Source organism: Rhea americana, unplaced genomic scaffold (genome assembly GCF_003343005.1).
Source record: "Rhea americana isolate MKP2758 unplaced genomic scaffold, rheAme1 scaffold_139, whole genome shotgun sequence".
Classification (NCBI taxonomy): domain Eukaryota; kingdom Metazoa; phylum Chordata; class Aves; order Rheiformes; family Rheidae; genus Rhea; species Rhea americana.
In genome coordinates this window covers 929,249-951,049 of record NW_028185472.1, presented here as the reverse complement: position 1 = coordinate 951,049, position 21,801 = coordinate 929,249, and the positions used below count along the sequence as shown (strand labels likewise).

Below are 21,801 nucleotides of genomic sequence, written 5' to 3'. Positions count from 1 at the left end.
CTGCTTCAGGATCCAGCCTGGAGAACAGAAAGTGAGCAAGTTCTTTCAAAAGTGGAACAAGTCTTGATAGGCTTTTTTTTTTTTTTTTCTTTCAGCTATTTGCATTGACTTTTTCTCTCCTTTTCTTTGCAGCTACATGTATTGGACAGACTGGGGTGAAAGTCCAAAGATAGAATGTGCTTATCTGGATGGCTCAGAGAGGAGAGTTCTGGTGAATACGTCTCTGGGTTGGCCTAATGGCTTGGCATTGGATCTTGAGGAAGACAAACTTTACTGGGGAGATGCAAAAACAGATAAAATTGAGGTGAGTAATATAGCAATAGGTGTGTACATTCTTAGAAAAAAAGCACTGTTCCTTTGCTCAAGTTTAAGTCTTGGATCTATTTATCCATTTTTTGAGAAGCTTATTGTCCAATTAATCTGAATATTATAGTTAACAATAGAAGACATTTGAGAAGAAGGGAAGCACCTTAATTCTCCTGACTCAGAAAACTTTTGCGACAAATGTTACATTTGTTATGTCATTGGATAAGCACTGGAAAAGGTAATACTCCTGCACTAGTACTAAGTATAATTTAATTACTTGAAATCTCACGTTTTATCTGATGCTTTTGCAACAAATTGGGATACTCAGGTAGAACCTATTTAAATGGTGTTTTGACTAGGCTGTGGTGCTTGGCGCTAGTATCTGAAATTGCTGCATGCAAAAGGCATGAATCAAGGTTTGTGTACAGGAGAAAATGGATATGGAGGCCCTAAAGAGCTGTATTTCCCGACCTCAGTGGATTATATGGTATCCAGACACATAGAAGAGAAGTCATTTTTCATGTACTGTAGCACTGGAAAATCTATTCTGCCTGCTTTGAAAACAGTGTAGCATTCTACCTCTGAATTTGTGGAGGAGGAATCCTCCTCACAGTGTTGTATAAACATTTATGAGAATATTTAATATTTCTTAATTGTTGATAGAACGTCTGATAGAAAATGGTGTGATTCCCTTGTGCCCCCCTTTCTTTGGGAAGAAATATTTTAAAAATGCGGTATGTTTATCCCATCTATCTACTGCTCAAAGTTTTTATCAATCTAATACAGACATGTTCCTGTACTAGGCAAAGCTGGACAAATTATTCATCCCTTTGTTATGATATGCTCCCAGGAGGGAGGTCAGGAATTGTCTCTGGAGATCATAATTTTTCTGAGATTCATTGCTTTAAGTTTTAGATATGATCAAAGCAGGCATCTGTACTGGTCTAGTAATGTACTTTGGCAATTGCACAGGGGAGGCCTGAGATGTACTGAGAGACATGTTCCTAAAGGAGATGCMTTTTTTGCTATTCTTTTCCATTAGTATCCCAAGATTAAATCTTAATTTAAAAGAAGAATTGTGAAGTATGCTGCCACAGAAATAAATCAGGTTTTAGATACAGCTAAAGATGAAAGTAATTCCACTGAGGACAGAAGGCCATAGATTAAATAACTTAAAATTAGAATCAAGCTTTGAGGCAAGGTGTTTTGGGCTTTTGAACACGTTTTCATGAATTTCTGGAGTTTCACTGAGTTGTTAGCAGCACTTTTTGACTGAGAGGAAATTCAGCAAATTGCTACAGCTTGAAAATACTGTGATGTAGAAGGGCATGGGGATTTTGTGTACTCTAGAAACACTAATCTACACTCACTTTATAAATTTTGGATGTGTTCACGGAGTTGCAGAAGACTTGTCCRTAGTAGTGGGCTTCCCTGCATGAGGGCATCTAAAGAGATGAGGCAGCTGAGATGGACAAGGATGAGGTGTCAGAACAGACAGGAGGTCATCCCAGTAAACACAGCACAGATGCAGCAATACCATGCTCCTGATGCACCTCGAGCAAACTCGAGCTCTTACCTAGGATAGAAATACTGTTTGGCAGCTGTTGTAGGAGCAACAAACAGTTTGGAAGAGAGCTGGCCGTAAGGTATTGAATGTGATGTTAGTGACAGAGGTGCCACTTTCAGGCCAACAGCTGCAGTTTTTCAKTTTTTTCATGGCTAGCAGTAAAGACATGGAGGGGGATGCAAGTCAGCTAAAAAGATGCTGGGGAGATGGCTGGGAGAGGTTGTTCTGAGGGGAAGCAGAAGGATATGAATACAGCCAGATCTCGCARAGGAGTCTGAAAGATTTGCTTAAAATCCTGCTGAGTTTCCCCACCCCTTCTCTCCCAAATGCTTAGTTTTGAAATCAAGTAGTTAAGATCTGTGCCTYGTCACTGGGTACTTCTGTTCTTATTTCCGAGAAATGAGAAGAAGCGGGATTTTGAGCCTCACTCTAAGCTTGTTACAGTAGGTTATGATGTATTTTAGGGTGTGGATGGCAGCGTGAGACTTGAGCTGAAGTCAGACAAATTCGAAAATTCTTGCTCTGTTATCATTAGATTGTTAGACTTATGCAGACAAATGTTCACTTTAATGTCTTGTTAAGCTCTGGGCATCTAGTGGCAATAGTTTCCCTCAGCTAATTGAGCTGAGTTGTTAATACGAAGCAGTAGCCTATCTTCCGCAAAGATGTTGGAAAAACAATTTGAAAACTAAAGGTGCTAAACAATTAACTCTGATTATTTTAATTTCAAAAAGGGAATTCTCCRGGGAATTTGAAATAGCTTCAAAGTAATAGAGGGGAATAACCTAGCTAATTGAAATTCATTCATAAACAGGATTACCAAACCAGAATGTCAGTATGAAAGAAACAGTTTTCCCCTCTTTAAAACGTTAGTTAAAAGTTTTCTTCCTATGGTATAGACTAGTTTGCTGAAGTGGAGTTTTAACTAGGCTGCTAGCTAGGCTGCTATAGCAGTCTATTTCTGTACCAATACCTTGGAAAGAAGTACAGAAACTTTGCCCGTAACCATGCCCTGTGAAGGCCATTGAGCTCTCATGTCACTGAGGGGAGCAGCATATGCAGCATTTTTGGCTAAATGAATTCTGAGGCTTTTGGAAACAKCTCTGGTCTCTGAAGTTTCCACGCTCAGGAAAATGGGAAGCAAGGAAGCAAGACTGTAGCTCCAGGAAAGTAACTTTAGAGGTTGGCCATGGCTAAGTACCGGGAATAGCTCTCCCTTCCTCACCTTTCAGCCTGCAGGGCAAAGAACATTCCAGCTTCCACCTTTTATAGCTGGGACCTTAGTTGTGCAACCCATTTCACCGATTTAAGCAGCATATTCAGCCTGTCTTACTTCACCGTAAGACAGAGAAGCCAATGATACTGTTTGGTTTGGCTTCAAAATTTAGGAAAATCAGAGAAGCCAAAGTAAGGGATTTTTATTCCCTCAGTTTTTCTTTTATTTATTCTACTTACTTTTTTGTGGTTCTCTTCTATTTTTAAAAATTGAGAGAAGAAGGTGTTTTGCCTGGTCTTTGAAACAGAAGATATTTTTTACATAGGATTATGACATTTGTAGATATCTTGATTGCTACATATTTGGCAACCTAGTTTTCATGGTTAGCAGCAAAAATTGAATCTCAGGCCTCCTAGCAATTGGTTCCACATGTTCTCAGATTAAACCAGGTGTAAATAGTCTTATTTTGAATTCCTTTTTTTATCCTGTTCTCTTTATGCTTGGAACTTACTTCTTAATTTTTAATTATGAGCAGATTCCTTTTGACATTTACAAATACCTAAACAGGCCCATTTAGGACATAATGGGGAGAAAATATCAGGAGTGTTTGTCTGGGGCYCTGAGGAGTCTTTTCTAGACTGACTTCATGCAGCTGAGAGAGTTAAAACTGCACTGGCATGTTATCAGCAGAAATGGATTTTAAATGCCTATTGCAGAACTTGCATCAGAAAGCAAAATTTCAATTTCCATTTTGGAACACGTGTCAGACRCATTTGCATTCTCCTGTCTACTTGGGAAAGAAGTGCATGACTTAACCCATCACTGACATAGCTCAGATATTGGCCAATTCCAAACTGGTCTCTAGTAGACCTTCTTTTTATTAATATTCCTCTACATGATCTGCACTCAGGAGATGTTTTGTAATAGAAGGATATTTATCTGAAAGGTTGTATTTTCACATTTATTTCTCATCTTGGTATATTTGTACCCTATCAGACCTTAAAACATTTCTGCGTTTAAGAGGTTCCTTCAATATCCCAAACTTCCCTAGTAAACCRTGCTTCGTGCTACTTTCATAAATGCTAGCCAGTGTGCATTTGAATCTCGCTGTGTAGTATACGAGGTGGGACATTTCCAGTAGTATTTTATACTTACCGTTGAAGGTATTCTTCAGTTGAACATGAGCTCATTCTCTCCTGCATGCATTCTGTTGCCAAGAACATGCCATTTAAGTGGCTAACAAACACAGCGGGTGTCCTGGTGATTTGCTTTGTATGTGCATGTATGTCTGTTGCATGTGCATTTTGCCAAAAACAAAAAAMCAGCTGGCTGTGAGTTGAGGATGCATGTTTAATGCTTTATACTATTGTTGACCTAGCTGAATATTAGATTTTTTTTCTTTTCCAAGTAAGCACCTAAAACTTCCTAAGGGCAAGTTATTGGCTAAATCTAGTTTATCTTAACGTCTGAAAACCAGCCTAAGTAGGATGGTATGCAGTGAGCTGTGTTGTAATGCCTTATGATGGGGGGGGGGGAGGAAGAAAAGTTAGTTTTGATGGTTTTCTCTGTTGCTACACTGAGAGAAGAGCTCCTGGTTCATCTGAAATAATATTCAGATATGTGTTGAGCACTTCTGAAGAAGGAGAACTCCTACAAATGGAGASCCCCTACATGGTTTAGGAAGGGTCACTCTGCAGCCCTACCCTACTGCAGAAGGCAAAGGAGGTAGCACGTGGCYGGTGGCATGTGGGGCCCACTGGGTGCTGCCATGTGTGTGCTGAAGATGGTAGGCAAAAGAGTTGCTAGATGGTAATGGACAGGGAACAGACTGGGCCAGTATAGCCGGTCTGCACTGGTGCTAAGGCACATGCTCTACTTGCACCCTCTTCTTTTCAGAACAAGAAGTTTCTGTYGGGTTTTTGCCGTGCTGTCACTTGATAAATAGTTTTCTCACCTGAAAGATGTAGTCCCAGATTCCTGAATCTTCCAGGGACCAAGGATCTGCAAAAGGAGAAAGGAGAAATTCCTGTCTCTGTCATATTCCTCTRTCCATCTTCTTTTGCATGCAGCAAAATGTCCCAGTCTCGCTGTGTATAAATTGCAAAGTGGGATAAACTGAAATCATAATCTCTACTACCTTTAGAGCATAATTGCACTTAAAGCCTGTGGAGGAGGTGGAGAAATAGTATTAAGCTGAATGCCTGATAATGTGAAAAGTGTGCTATTAAAAGCATGTAGATTTTTTCTGAAGCCTTCTGAAGAACTGCTTGTACAAATTTCTTTCATCATAAAATATACATTAAAATGCTTTCTATTTAAAAAAAAACAAGAGAAACATATAGCTTATGCCTGTTTGTGCACATCTCTGCTTGGTATTCTGCTCTGGTTTTTGGTATTTTAGATCTGTGGGGAATCATCATATTCTCCCTAGGAAGGCCTCTCTACATACTAAGCTCTTAAACAGAGACTAAACTTTATGCAGCTTGGAAATTTGATAAGCCAAAGACATCTATCCTGTTTTTGCTAGACCTTGGGCTCATAATGCATTGTGAAAGTCTGTCTATCTGTCTCTCTCTTAATTATTATTTTTAAGTAACATATCTTGCCATTGCTTTTTGGGTGCGGTCTTCAACAATTAGAAAAGAAATGCTGCAGAGCTGTTGAGAGTACTGAGCAGTGTCCTATACCAGGAAAGTGTGTTCTTATTTGTGTGCGTAAAGCTTCATGGGGTGAAAACAGCAGTTACTCTTTCCTGGCAGAGACCTTCCCATCTGCAGCATTCAACTGCAAGACAAAGGGCCCAGTCACTTTGCAAGCGGTTTGTATCCTAAAGAAACCATTTGGCAAGACTTGTCACACTTTGCGTGACAGCAGCCTATGGGGCCTTCACTGCAAATTTGGCACCCCGTGGTAACATTGTTCCCAGCTTTGAAAATTTTTTGCTTAGTTTGGCAGAGTCTGCAGCAAGAAAAAATACATAGCAAATTTTGAGTCATGTCTGTTGAAATCATGCGTTTGTCCTTGCTGCTTCAGCTATGTGTAAGGGGCATAAATTAATCCAACAGAACTTTGGATTTTATTGACCGAGAAAAGGTACTTTCCAGGAACAAACAGTAGATTAATAAGGATTACAGGATTCCAGCAGGGAGAGAAGCAAAGACCCAATGGCATCCACGTGTAGAATTTCCTAATTCTCCTTAAAAAACAGTTTTGTGGTTAGCCAGGTTTTCCGTTTATTATTTCTTCAGTGTATGCTTGAAGTGCCTAAGGTATAATTGCATAATGAACAATTACTGAATTCTCAGGTGGCTGTTATTATGTATGCATTTTACTTAAGTTTCTGCAATGTTCTTGGAATAAATGTTATAAAGAATATCCCTTCTGGCAGCTTCCCCTTGTTGTACACTCTCCCCACTCCCCCCACCTCCGGTCGACAAATGCCCTTCATTTATCTTTGCGGAAGACTCATAATTATGTACAATAATTTTTTGCAGTTTTGTAGGATGTTCAAGCCTAAAGGTGTAAGTCAACATCAGATGACAATTCTGCCATTCGCTGAAAAGTTTTTCCAAGGTGCAGTTGTTAGGGTTGCCCTTGAAAGTTAAAGAAACGATCATTATAATTAGTTTGTTGATTATATTCCCTATAAATAGTGTGCAATGTCATTTGAAACAACGTGCTACTTAAATTGGAATAGGCTTTAGCAGAAATTGATTGTACTCAGGAGAAAAATTAATTATTAATCTATGTTAAAGCTGCTTTTTCTAAACAAGTCTAAGTGTACTTCAAATACAACAGTTTGATTTCCARCCATTTGACCTGAAGATTCAATATGTAATTTCTGTCTGAGAAGTTTTAACCAATACCATTTCATCTGCTTGATTTATTCTGAAACAATTTATTGAAATAAACAAATCTAATGGAGAAAATGACTACTGTAAACTTATCTCCAAATTCTAGTTAGACTGATGAAGAAAACTTGATGTATCAAGTCTCTATAAATGTGAATATATTTTAGGAAACCTAGTTTATATTAATGTAAATAATCCACATACTACACAAGTACTAATGCATGAGAACATAAAAGTGAAATAGATCTAGAAATGGGAAATACAGAATTTGCTTCCTGTAAAGAGTACATATCAGTCTAAATCGACAGCTGCAGTAATAAAATCACTTAAATTGATGACAGTGAGGGGGCCTTAAATTTGGTGATCTTAAAACTTTTTGATTTGATGTAGAATCATGCTGATGAAATGACACTTAAATGTAATTGTTAGAAATAAATTATAAGTCAAAGTGCTTATACTTTGGTATACATGAARTACAACTTCCAACTTTCAATAATTCGCTTCAGGTAGGCTTTTAAATCGTAACCTTTTTCAAGCATACYGTTTCAAGGTGCAAATGCTACATATCTAAACCCCTATATTACATTTGTCTTGAATAGCACATAACATAATTGGGCAATCAAATGGTGTATACTTTCCTACCGCTTGTACTCATCTGTCCAAGATGGTACTCTTGAAGCTTGGGGTGATTTTTTGAATACTGCCATTAGTGCCCCTTTTTGAGGGCACTATTTATTTTATTTGTTTATTGGAGTGCACTACTCCTTTCTGTGAGATTAAGCTCTGTTGTTTGAGGAGTGTCATGCAGACCTCTGTCCATTTGTGGCCATTGGGCCTGTTGTTCATTGTTGGAAGCTGCATATATAGTTTGGGAGCATTACTTACCACTAGGTTTTTAGTACTTTCAAGTAACTTTTAGGCTCCAGTAATGCTGTGTGTTTTACTTGGAAGTATCAGCAAGCACAAACACYGTTGTAGATTAATTTTTTTTGAAGGGAGCCACTAGGCAGTAAACATCATTGCATGAGAGCTAGATTTGTTGCACAGTGTCCATTAAACTAGTTTATAACTATCTGTTAAGATTCCGAAGGAATAATCTGTATTAGTGAACTTGGGACCAAATTTTTGCCAGCAGCCAGACAGTCATTGTAGACTGGATAGTCCTTCCCTCAGATGACTACTCCTATCTTAAAATGCTGTCGCAGGGTTACAGCAGTTCTTGGACTTTGTTAGGACTGGTGACAAATGAGATATGATTGCCATTCCCAGAGGGACATTGCTGGAATGGAACACAGGCTTTCTGGGAGGGAAGAGAGCTGTATCTTTGACATCAGTGTTATAATGATGACAATTATAAATATCTGTTGAGAGTTGCATAAAAAATAAAACAGATTCTCACTAATCCTGAAAAATGATGTAAAACCTAATAGGGGTTCTTCCGGAAAAGGAGGAGTGCAGCTTTAGGAAGAAGATAGAAATCCAGGAGATCGGGGGAAAGTCTTTTATCTTTTGCCCTTCAAGAATCCCCCATCTCCCATATGCCTACCTACTGTGTTCTGCTTGTACCATCAAACTCAGTGTCATATTTGGAGGCAAGACTGAATGCCTCCATTCAGACTGACAGGGATGTTGGTGGAGTCTCAACTTTCTCCACTGAATGAATTTTGAGTTTTCCACTCAGGCGTATTTGGCATSGTCTTTCTTAACTAATTGCTGCCGTTGAAATGGTACTGCAGTTGGAACCTTGTACACACCAGGCTATAGTTTTGAAGAGGGACTGCTGAGGTGAAATGCAATCCTCGGTAACGTTCAGCAAGTCAGGCCTCTGAATGSCTTAAAATCCTAACGGTTTCTTCTGAATTTAAACTCTCTTGGCTTTGTTATAAATTTTTGATACTGTTTCTGATTCAAAATTTCCTGATGTGACACTGCCTCTTTCCGGAACACAGAAATATAGTCAGGCTCTACCTGCTAACACAAGATGTCCATATCATGTTTAAGGTTATAGAGACTTCTAGCTCCACTCTCCTAATYACTAGACTATTGTCTGTATTTGCTTACCGTTTAATTAAGAATTTCCCTGTGTTATTTTATACCTTACGCCAAGTGAGCTTTGTTTGTTTTTGAGACAAGTGTTACCAAGTATGGAAGCTGCTGGAGAAAGTGAGATTCAGGTTAACAAAGTGAGAAGCTTTAGTTGGTCATAACTAAGTTTTGCATCTTTGTGCTCTGAACTGTGTAGTAAGGAGACAGAGACTCACCTACCAAACAGCAAAAAATAAATCTATCAACATGAATTCTCTCCTGTCCTCTTTCTGACTTTTGAATTAGCTACTAGGTGAACTTACACTTGAGAAGGTGAAAAGGTATAACAGTGTTGAGAAGGAAAGTGGATTTTTTATATTTCTTCATACTTCAGCAGTCCTGTGCAAAGCTGCCGGATGGGATGGAATGTGGGGTACCCCCAAGGGTGGGTGATGACCTAGCCTCTATCACCTTTTGCAGTAGCCTAGTGGGCGGGTGTGAAGACTTCAGGATTCAAGGGAAATGTTAGGGACCAAAAATGTTGTACCGTGTCTCCTCAGCAGCATGTGGTATTGGGAGCACATTCTTAGTTTTTTAAGCCAAGTGTTCCCAGAGAATCTCTAATCGAGTTGAAAGACCCCTGGCCCTTTTCTTCAAGGACTAGGGCCAGCATATTGAAAAGACAGCTTATTGATCTGAGGTGAAGACTACAGTACTTTTGAAGATAAGTGTATTTTCTGCAGTAAAGGTGAATTTGGTCTATAGTAAAGTTTTTCATACAGGTTATGCTAAGACACTGGAATTAAACATATACATGTGTACATACCTGTACCCAATCTACAGGAACAAAAAAAACCCCATCAGTGTTCAATACTCTGTTCCAAGTGCAAAGTTCATGTTAGTTGACCTTGCCTTCATCATCCTGAATACTCAGGAATGTACATCTGTAAAGCAAAACCAAGCTTGCAGCAAAATCCTATCCTATGGAAGCAGCATGGGCTTCTTTTCCAAAGTAGAGGATACAGAACATGATGTCGCATATGCTGGTCATACACCGCTTAATGCACTAGTAAAAGACTCTCGGATAATGATTTGCTTGAATGAGGACTCTCTGTAGCATATTCTTGATCAGGGATTCTCCCAGACTTTATGTCCAGCTTGATGTTTCATCCGTTACCTTCACAATGAAAGTCCACAGGTACTGGCAGCTGCGGGCTGCAATACTATTTTGAGTCTCTCTACACAGTGGAGTCACTACTACTATAATGTTACTTTTGTCTACAACCATTTATAATTTATTACAGGTTGCTGCATAGTCATAAAACCCTCTAAATCTTGTCAATTTTCCAGGGAGTGTATAGTTGTGTGGGTTTTTTTGTTTGTTTTTTGGTTTTTTAGGGGGAAAACAAAAACTAAAAAAGTGAGCAGCTGACTGAGAGCTGATAATTTTGGTCTTTGTGGAGTGCTCAGGAATGACTTCTGTATGTGCAGCTTCTGCTATATTTATCAAGAGGAAATCCTGAGGATGTATTAAACTACAAAGTTGAAGAATTATTTGAGTTTTACATGCTTGAGGCTCTCCTTTCTCACTGAAGAATTATTTTAGGCTATCTGATATCAAATGACCTTTTTCCGCTTTGTTGGGGGGGGATTCTGTTTTACTTCCCCTACTGGGATCAACTTTCTGTATTTAAAAGAGAGATTTTATATTCAGCTGTATGAAGGCTTCTGTACCTATGAAGTATGGAATTGGGGACATGCTCCTCTGTCCTTATGAGAACCCAGTAGTTTTTTGGCTCAAGATAAGTATTCTAGCTGCTAAGACAAAGGTGGCTTCTATCTTATTTGTAATTTGGGGTTCCTTTACTCAAGTTACTAAATTGAAAATCCATTAACTAATGTAGAACTCCTTTACTGTGTTGTTTGCTGATAGCTGTGAGGTGGTGTAGTTCTTTTCTCCTTTTTGGTTTTATTTTCTAAATTCCACCTTTTTATTCCAAGAATAATACAGAGCAGTGCTATACAGCTCACCTCTTCCCAAGGAAAAGATAAGGAGTTGCTGCTAGCGATGCCCCATGAATATTGTCCCACCATAGTGTCAAAGAAATGGGTTTGTTTGATCTGGCTCTGTCACATAGGTTTGTTTGTTACCATAGTTTGGAAACTTAACTTTTCACTGGTTGAAAGTCCTTTYCCTGCTGTTATTTTCCTATCGCTGTTTTGGAAGGAAAGTATTGGAGAAACTTGCCCTTTCTGTCTCTGGYACTCTCCTCCTCCAAACTCACCCTCTGAACGTGCTGGGGAGGACACCGCACCCTTTTGGGGGTTTATTGACCTTAGGTGCAAGCTTTTCAAGTGAAGAACACAAGAGTTTAGTGTCATGGACACAGAATTTTAGTCTTTGATTTCAACTGTTTTTTCTTTTTGGAAGGGGAGGTTCTGCATTGGTGATGGTATTTCACAGTGGTATGGAAGTTAGCATTGGAAAGCACCAGCTGAACTGGCTTCGCTTGACTGCTGTTGTGTCGCAGCAGTGACTGCTCTGGGCCACCCCGTTTTCCATGAGAGGAGATGGAGGGATCCTGCTCCTTCTGCTGGACTCCTTTTCTGTAGCCCTTAATCCCCACATCAGTTTGTCGAGTTAGAATCTTTTCTGTTCTTTTTTACTTAAGTCTCACCACAGTTTGTCATTAAGCCCCCTCTCCTTGCTCCATGCTATGTGAAACAACGCAGCATGCTGCTGTCGGGAAGGCAGGCCGTGCCACCTGGGCCTGTGGGCAAAATCTCCGTTACCTCCTGCCGGGAAGTACAGGAGCCTGGGTGCCGTTAGAAGCTGGAGCCCTGACATGACGGCCTGGCCGCCTCCAGCACGGGGGCTCCTACGTTTCTAAAGAACGCAGGCTGGAAGTGGAGGGAGGCGTCTTGTAAAACTTGCTTCTCGTGCCCCATCAGATTCGGGAAACTCTGAAAGCTGTCAGTACTGTTCTTTGACTCRTGTCACGTGGCTCCAGCGAGAACGAAGCCTAACAGCCAGACCTGCCAGCCACCACCAGCCTACCCGAGGCTCCCAAGATTGCCCGCGACGGTGGGAAATTTTCCTTACGAATGTCTGCCGCGTAGATGAGACCAAAGGGTTTTGTGTCTATTTAGCCTTTCAAAAAACTCCTTCAGTGTGCCGAGGGGATAGCAGTCACTCAAAGGAAGACTTCCTTTGCTGGCTTGATTGACCAGAGTCACTCTGTGGGAAAGGAAGCTAACTTATTCTAAACTGAAGGTGACCCTTGCCTTTTTGCGAGCAATAAAGACATAATAGAGGCCCAGTTTGGGTTCAGGGGAACCCCCACAGCCATCTGCACACTTCATTGGCAGAAGTGGCTTTCACTTGAACTTGCATTTGACAAGTGTTTTCTGTCCCTTTCTCTTTCAGAAGGGTCCTTCAAAGCCAACTAATTGAAATGCTCTCACCCCTCACTCCTTTCCCTCCTTCCCTCAGATTCCCTTAAATTGCTGGGTGCTGGTATTCAGTGTTAATGAGTAGAAATGCATGCACTTCCAAAGTTCATACGTTCTTCTCTCTTGCCCCCCCCAAGCCCCCCACCGGGAAGTCTCTAAAAACTCTTTCCACACTCTCTAGCATTGGCTTCATAAAGAAAAAGTTGGAAGGAAAAAAAAAAAGGTGTTTCTGTTGCCTGTTGCATTGCTATTCCTTTCTCCCCCCTCCCCCTCTTTTTTCATAGCCCAGGACTTTTTGAAATGAAACACAAATCAGGTCTCTGGAATAAAAGGTTGTGAGTATGCCTTGTGGCATTTGGAATGAGACTATTCACTGCCTGAATGACTATAAATAGCAAGCTAGGAGCTGTGTATTTCTCAGCTCAGGCTCCCTGCAAAGAAGCGCCCTTCCCAGTAAAGGGTGACTTTTGAAAGAAACCTTGTTCCTTGTGGTGAATTGAATTGCTCCAGGAATTCTTTTCCGTGCAGCTTGCATAAAAGGCGTTAATCTCTAATTTATTTCTCCTTTTAAARGCCACATTCTCCGTAATAAATATGTATTCTTTAGCCATGTAGCCAGATATGCCTGTCTTGTCTGTACAGAGTTTCATGTAAAATTCTGAACGCAGAACAAACATTGTTCTCTGCGTTTTGCTCCTGAAAGCTTTCTTTTGGCTCTATTCCAGCTGTCGGCTCCTTTTTATCTTGTGTTCATTCTTCAGTAAGAAGGCTAAATTAGTGGCACTCAGGTTTTTAGAGTCTGAGGAACAGAATGGGAATTGTGATTGATTTTATTATAAAAGATTTGATTCTCCCAGCAGACTTCTGATGTTGCCGACATAAGAACCCCAATAGCTTACTGTTGCAGTTCTTCAGACAATTTGTTTGGCTGATTTGGCTGTTAAAAATGCTTATAAATCCCCTGTGTTGTGCAGTTATGCAAATCTAGTGTCACCGTTTTTTTTTTTTTTGCCCTCGCTTTTCAGAGTTACTGTTGGTATGAAAGAGAGAAGCATAGTGGACCAAAGGAAAATGTTTGACAGGTTTGTGAATTGGCAGAATTAAAAATTCTTGCACCCAAGTTGTTGGACTGGCTTTTTTTCTTTTTGTTTTCTTTTTTTTCTTTGGACCTTTTGTTTCACCATTTTTCTGCCTTGTAAAACTGAGCAAGGATAGTCTTCTTTGTAGAAAGTTTTCTTCACTATTCAGAATATTTAAAAAATGGTTCTGTGTATTTCTTACATTGCTGTTTTCATTACTCTTGAATTCCTAGCTTTTATTGTTTTATTTTTTTTTCTTTTTAACTGAGGAATGAAAAGGTTGGAAAATACTCCCCCCACATATTTTAGTCTGTTCATGGTTTGTAGTGGAAATGTATGTTTTTTCATTAGTGTTAACGTAAAATGAGAACAACAGCTAACGAACAGACAAAAGGAATAATATGAGGTTGCTGTCCATATGAGGTGTTTTTATTAAAATAAAAAAATAACAGAAAAAGAAATGCGCTTTTCAACAAGCCTAGGAAAGCAGATTAAGGGGTCTCCAGGAAGGCTGTGGGAAGAGATTATATAATCTGTAATTTATTTGTAGTTTYCTAAATTGTAATTTCCTTCACCTAAACCTTGCTTTTTCTACCAGCTCTAATTGGATTTTTTTGATAGCTGGACATATGAATAATAAACTCTATAGAGAAATGCATTCAAGCTAGTCATTGCCTCCTCTTGATCCCTAGCCCTCGGGACATCTTGATTATCCTTGTCATTTTGTCTGGGGGCTGGTTTCAGTCTGGGGYTCCATATGTTTTCCATGTCACCTTTTATTGTGCGACTTCCTTCACCTACGATCGGCCCCTGCTGTCCTTTTGCATTCGCAGCTAGCGTAGGTATTTCTGTTGCTTTTTTCCCTTTTCCCTTGGGAGCCTGTTGTGAGCCATTGTATGAAGACACTGTTTTTTTCTGTCTGTTTTCATCTTGCCTTGTSTCTCATGACTTTTGTCTGACGTTTCAGGCCACTTCGTAGATGTCACCTACTGGCCGTTCATAGCCGCAAAATTTGTTTGCCACTATTATTCCTATCTTAGCACTCTCTCTCTTTTTTTTGGTTGTTAATTTTAAGTGACTTTGCTGCATGGAATKTTTTGCCTTTACAAATCTTCTCGAGCCTAGGCCTTAATTTAGAAAGAAAGGGGATTGTTCAGATTATATTTTGTCATTTATTCTTCTGAGTTCCCTTTGTGTTCTTCACTGGGGTTAAGGTTACTTTCATAATTATTGCAATAATAGATTGCAATAAATGCARTGTTTTTCTTGGCTCAAATATCGCATTGTCTTATTTTCAATAATGCCCACTAGTCTGTAATTATGTGAAATTTTGAAYTGCATGCTTTTTTCTTTTTCAATAATATATTTCTATATCTTTCTGTACGGTCATTTAACATATATTTAATAATAACATATATACAATCTTATATATACAATTTGTAAAATGGGTGGTGAAYGCAGAGTGTACCTTTCATCTAGCTATAAATGTGGTTATGTTCCTTATTAAAATACCAAACATTTTTGGCAAATCCTTGAAGTTGGAGAAAGAATGAACTTCTCAAGAAGGGCATCATTTAAAACCTAGGTAGTTCCTTTCTGGTATTATGTTTTATTTATTGGGATGCCTGAAAACCCCTTTGCTCCCATCCAGCAGGTAAAGCACAAGAGAGCACCTCTGCTTTAGAAACCAACAGTCGTAAAAGCTATGTCCCTGGAAGGAAGGCAAGTGAGATCTATCTCTAGGAAGCAGGATTGCTTTCCGTTTCYCTCCCCAGGGTACTTCTGTGTCGAGCTGGTGCAAACAGGCACTGTAAACCAGCCTCCMATTTATCGTCTTCCAGGACAGACTATCATGAATCCTTCTGTTTTAGCCCCAAGCAGTTAGCATAAACCTGCATGAAGGAACTCCCCAGTCAAGCCCCTTGTCTCCTGAAAACATTATGCCACTTACCAAGTTATCAGTAAAATTTAACAAACAATTGTTATCTGGGTTGTTGAGATAATCCTAAAATGTCTTGTCAGCAGAGGTAATTATGACCATTTTTTTAGTCGTAGCTTCATGCTATTAATCTCAATGACTGAATGCCWATAGATGAATTGGAATTACAGCTTTTTTGAGACATGATTTTGTTGGTATAAACCATGTAGTTGAATCACTGAGGGCTTATACCATCAGGTCCTCTTGCTGAGATGCAAGAATACAGCTCAATCTGTGTAGCAGAGCTCACATTCCAATTTTAATGCATCATACAATGTCTCCAGTGAAAGATCTGCTTTGGTTTGAGGCCCCATCCTCACCTTAGTCAAATGACAACACAGAGTTCTAYGAATTGTGCTTGAACAATGTGGATAGTCAGTTTTCAAGTTCACCCCCGCAGGTTCCTCTCTGGTCTTGTCGTGTGAGGTTTTCTTAGCAATTACTATTTCAATCTTGTCCCATTTCTATGCTATAGTTTATGCTGCAAACAGATGCACTTGCAGTTTGAGCTTCATCTGTTAGGGAAGAGGCACAGGGCTCTGAACAGTAGCAGCTAGGTAACTGCAGTTGCCCAGTGATGTACAGTATAAATAAAAACGTTGCTTTTGCTTTAATACTGTTTTTCCTGTGTACTTGCGTGCATTTTTAAAAAAAATTTCCTTTTCTTCAGTCTAAATTCGGAAGGTTACATTATCATTAACTCTTAAGGCTCAGGGTTTCAGCTGGGTGTCTATAGGAGTCTGAGAAGACTTTCCTCTCACGTGCAATTGAGAAGATGTATTCAGCTTGTCCACATCTGGAGGCATGACAATGAGAGGTCATGATCTGAGAGGATGCAGAAAATCCTTCTCTGATATGTAGTTGGTGTGCTTTATTCTTATGCACAGAGCCATAAGGATAACTTGACTTGGGGTTGGAAAGGAATAGTCTCCTGTAAGTGCTGAGAACTTGCTGTCAAGGCTGGTGTAAGAATCTCTGACCATTAGATGGAGGTAAGAGGTTGGTGTTCGCKGCGGTGTTGGAGCCATCTGCTGTGCCTGTGGCATGCTGATTAGTCCTCAGGGCAACTAGAGGGAGCTCAGGACGGAGGGATGTGCATGAAATTCAATGGACCCTGTTCTGATAGCCAGTTTTGAGTYTGAATTCTGTGAAACATTTAATGAGGTGGTGGCTTTACGTTTAAACTTTTTTCTTGGAAGGCAAAACAGATAACGTTTCTTTCTGGCAAAAAGTGTTCTTCGCTTTCGACTCTGATAGACTGATAGATGGTGTCATCATATGGCACAACAGAACAATTACATATTCCCTGTTCTCACTGAATAATGAGGGGCTGTCTGTGCACTTTACTGATGCAGACTCATGCTCCCTGGAAATAATACAACCATCCAAGTCTGTTGTCACAGCAAGCCCCCTTCCTGTGTAATAATGGGAGGCATATTATTAAAGCAAATGAGTCAAATGTTTGTGCTTAAAAGAGAAGCTGCAACCAGTTTGAAAATAGAGCMAGTAGTACCTACATGCAGCAACATGAAGCAGAAGCTGGACTGAAAGCACGTGTATTTGTCAAAAGGTGTAAGTGAAATATTTGTCATGAGCATTAAAAACAGAATTGCTTGGTTTTGTTTGTACAGCTTCCACAAATATAATGTCAACTTAAGCAAACTTTTGACACCTAGCTTGTCACTACCTGTGACAGCTTGTGTTTAATTCACTGCAGCTGGGAAATCTCTTGCCTGTGAATTTATACTTAGATTAGACATTACTTATGCAGCCTGTGCCTCGCTTTGGAGATACCGTTTTGCTAGTGCCAAACTGACACAAGAGATGTACTTTGCCCTGCAGAACTCACATTCTAAAATGGCAAGGCCCAGCTTAAGCTCTAGTATTACCTTAGTGATTCTGAAATGTTAGGCACAAGGAGAATGAGCAGGTAATGGCAGCTTACACAGGCGGTCTATGAGATGGCAGAGGTCAAAACCAGGATCTTCTGCAGATTATACCAGTGTGGTAAGTATGAGACCCCTAGTCTTCATCCCTTGAAGGCTAGCTGCATTCTAAAGGCTTAGCAAAGGTTAAGTAAGGCCCTACCTTGGCTTTGCTCCTCCTCATTTTCATATCRAGACTGGAATACTACTAGGCAGATACTGTATTTTGCAGTGGCTTTTTCAAGAGCATTCTGTGAGACAGTGGAACAGCAATACTTTCCTTTTAGAGGAGGATTCAGCTTTGCATGGTGCTCCAGTACCCCTCCCACAGTACTTGCACAAGGTGGAAGAGCTCTGCATCTTTACCCTTCGTGTTACAGACAATTAAATTGAGACATGTTTCAGTTAAGTGAATTGCCTCGAGGCTGTTAGCTTTGGGACTTAGGACAGGTCTATGAGCTGGGCTGATTAGAAGGGTGAAAGGTGTCATGTCCCTCAGCCTAGGCTAGAGCTTGGARGGTCATTTGTTCAGAGGGTGCGTGTCATTCGGAGAGCACCAGCACGCCTTCTTCTGGTATGGGAGGCTTCTCTGCTAGTGGGTGTTGCTGGCAGAGGTGTGCAGGCAAATCCTTTTAGCATGAAGTCCTTCCCTGGGGGACAAAAGTAGGTGGTACCTGTACTGACTTGCTGCAAGACCTTGGGTTGGATGTTTCAGCATCATGTGCCCTGATCCTTATATGTGTGAAAGGAGGTTAGTATTTGCCAGCTTGTTGAAGCCTTACTGTTTTAATGTTTATGAAATACTATGCAGATGCAGGAAGTGRGAGACTAAAGGCAGCTTTGCAGGGTGCCACTGCCTCTCCTTTAGCCTACTCTTTCCTATCTGGGGTTTTTCTCCTGCTTTTAATATTCTCTTCACATGAAGCCTCTCCTGAGGATAGACCAAATTACAAAATTCTTCTCAAGTACCAGCATTTCCCTTTCATCTTGTTTTATTACTAGGCTTCTAGCATTGCYGTACAGACAGCTAAGGAATGTCTTCGCTCCATTACCTTTGACACTTTGCATTAGTGGCATTGTAGGGTRTGGGTCTGGAGCAGTTGTGAGGGGCTTGGAGGCTTGTACATTCACAGGATCTCCTTTTGGTGTTAGCTTAACGCCCTCAGAACAGCTCTGCCTTGCCTGTCACCTGGTTGTTCTTGCTACGGAGGTGGTTCCCAGGGAAGAGGAAGCCCATTTGTTGCCCAGCACAGCGCACTTTATGCCACCGTTGTGTAGTTGAGAGCTCCTTGTCCGTGCTTTTTGTTTGTGTTCTACTTCTGAGATGGGAAGGATCTACAAGGTAACTGGCATTTTTTCTTTTCCTTTTCATAGTCTTCAGTAACCTATTGCGTGTGCTAAAAATGTATAGAGGTCAATGCTAACTGCTACTTATCAACTCCAGGCACTGATTTAGGGTTGCATTGGTTTGTGTCTTTGTTACCTGTTTGCTGGCTTTCAGAAGTCTGAACATGTGAATCCGATMGGGCACCCAATACCACAGGATGACTTTGTCAGTGCAAAATTCAAGTTATTTTTGTTGGTGAATTTCCCAGCTTGCTTAGATCTTGCGAAACAAATTTCCAGCACACAGCAAATGGCTCAAAAAGGAGAAGAGATTGCCAGCGAGGACTGGAAAGGGGAAGATCTGTTGAGATCAAAGGTAGTCTATTGCTCCCAAACAAAATGATTTGCCTATTATTATCTGTGTATAGCAGCAAATTCTGTTCTTAAACTTGCTAAATCAGTCTGGTCTCCAAAGTGGAATGGGATACCTYCTGCTATGAATAAACACTGGGACAGCTAAGATCATTTCTGTTTCTCCCAATTTGGCTATAGTGGAGCTTGGTACGAATTGAGTGCTTTGCTCTTCAGCTTTTCCAATCCAAAAGAAGTACTTGTAGGAAAGGYGTAGGTAGAGTGAAGAGGTTCAATGCATCTATATACGGTATTAAAATCTGACAAATTTATGTCCAGGGTTAGGCTCAGGCAGCTGATTGCATTAACATCCAATTCTTTGCCCTTCTTTGTGTTCTTCCATTGGTAAATCAACTTGAGAGTCGCTGTGTTTTTCAGCCTTGGTGCACTAAGGCAAATTGACTTGAGCTTGTCCATTAGAGCCTCCAGCAAAGAGYGAAATGAAGTTCATTTCGGTAAGTTTTCAGATTTCTTCTGCTTTGGAGACGTGAATGCTGGATAGGCAAAAGGTATGTCTCTTCTCGACTTCTGACCCTGCTGCCTGCCCAAATAAGCGCGTGAAAGTTTTCACCTTGGCTTTTGGCAAGYATTTTTTTTTCTCCGTGTTGCAGCTGCTTGTGACAGTTCCTTTGAGAACTGAATGAGTGGGCAGTGCCAGCTGTTCATGATCTAGGGGGTAGGGCACAAGTCTGTCTTGCGGATATACAGCTGGAACACATAGTGACACAAAGATACGTGCAGTGGAAGGTCATAGAAAGTCTCTTATTTCTGGTCAAACCAGCTCCAGCTTACTTTCTGAGAGTAGCTTCCCTTGAGCATCTAATAGTAATTTACTATGCAAAAACTGTGGAGTCCAAACGTCTCTGAAATACTAGTAATGTAGCACTTTTTTGGGCTTGGATGTACCAAACAAATATGCCGCAGGCGGTGTTTGATTGAGGTGCACTATTTCTATTAACAATCGGCATAAAACTGACAAATATAAGCAGTGTGATCAGAAGCAGGAAACTGCCTTATCCCTAGCACAAACAAACAAACCAACCTTCCCCCTCTCCAGAGAAACCTCACAGACGATAAACTGTCAAGTCTAAATACCTCCCAGATTTAAACAGGAAACTCGTATTTTGTAGTCACAGTGGCTGCCTCCTCCTATGTCCTCAGGCCCCCCCCCCCAATTAAAAGCGTGCATTTCTAGTAGACGTATGGAGTGGTTGTTATAAATGTCATTCTTTTATGTCAGCCCAATAGCTTAATGTAGAAAAGCAATTATTTTGCTCTGTTTAAATTATTAACTCTGTTTTTCAACCTTGTTTAAGAAGAACGAGGCGAGAGGTTTAAGCAATTTAATCTGGAATATGAGGATTTGAAGTTTCCTGTGCCTTGCAGACCAGTCCAGCGCTGGAAAGGAAGTGTTTTCAACTTTTCTCTCCTGGCTGAGGCACAGCTCTACTTTCTGCCTTTGGGCAGGTTACATTCCCACTCAGTGCCTGGTTCCTCTTCCTGCCTTTTGGCTTTTGACAGCCTTTCTGTTTTGGTGGCACAGTCTCATCCTCTGTGATCCTGTATCTCTCCTGACATGCTGCATCCTTGTGACCTGCCTTGTCTGCTTTGCCACCGTGAGCCGGGAAGCAAGGCTCAGACATGGCTGGAAGTCATTCTCTGTCACCTATCAACTGTGAGCCATCTTCCCTTTACTGTTCTTTGGGAAGCTCAGTAATTCTGCCTGCCTKGTTGAGTGCAGAGTCAGGTGTACAAAGCTTAGAAGCTGACTGTTTTCAGGGGATGCTAAAAGGTGTCTCTCTGTTAAAGTGCCTCTTTCCCCAACTCTGTCAATCTCCTTCCTTTCCCCTCTATTTTTACCCAAATAATTTCTTCACACCAAAATACTATAATCACAGAATGGTTGAAGTTGGAAGGAGCCTCTGGAAATCATCTAGTCCAGCCTCCTCAATGATTTAATAATTTAATTTTAATGATTTAAACAAATCAGTCCAAAAAAAAATCTGAATAAATATGAAGGCAGAAAAAGATAAACCCTAAGGAGAAGTTTTGCTCTGAAAAAGAAGCACTGGGGAGTCCACAAAGTCRTTTAAAAGTTCTTCTCCCATGGCAAGTGGTCATATATAGCAATTTTGAAAGATCTTAGTGTTGAAATAAGTTTTGAAACAAGGATGAGAAGAATTTCTGATTCTAAAATGATAAAAAGCTGTTGCACCACTCTCAGAGTGACAGCTGGAAGGTAAAACTCACTTTGTCAAGACAGACTTTTTTTTCCTCCAGGCTTTCATGTAGTGAGAGCTGGTGCTCAGTTAGGCTTTACCTTACATGGAAGTGAGCTGCTCCAAAACTTTTCTTTAATAATTTTTTTTCAAAGCAGTCACCTGCCTCTTGGGTGCTGGGTGCTCGACCTTGGTGATTAGCAATGAGATATTCTTTACCTGTATTGTAAAATTGCAGTTGTGTTCTTGCCCCTGGCATAAATAGCTAATTGCAAGAGTGTATAATAATTTGTAAGTGAACTTTGAGCTTCTGAAGGAAGAAAAAAGCAGTGCTGTGGTCTGTGTTTGTCTCTCCTTACTATCCATGCACAGAGCTCTGCAGCCCTTGGAAGCAGGGGGAATGATGGCAGCCATACCTGCTCCTCGTGTGTGTGTGTGTGTGTGT

General features: G+C 40.5%; 1 protein-coding gene across 2 annotated transcripts in view; it reads left to right on the top strand.

The window, feature by feature from the left end:
- LRP5 (LDL receptor related protein 5) overlaps window positions 1–21,801 on the top strand; it is a 168,685-nt gene that overhangs the window by 86,879 nt on the left and 60,005 nt on the right. For both annotated transcript variants that reach the window (XM_085298442.1, XM_085298441.1), the window contains exon 7: window positions 133–304. In XM_085298442.1, the coding sequence (XP_085154568.1) occupies window positions 133–304 (172 nt within the window). The remainder of the gene's footprint in view (window positions 1–132; window positions 305–21,801) is intronic.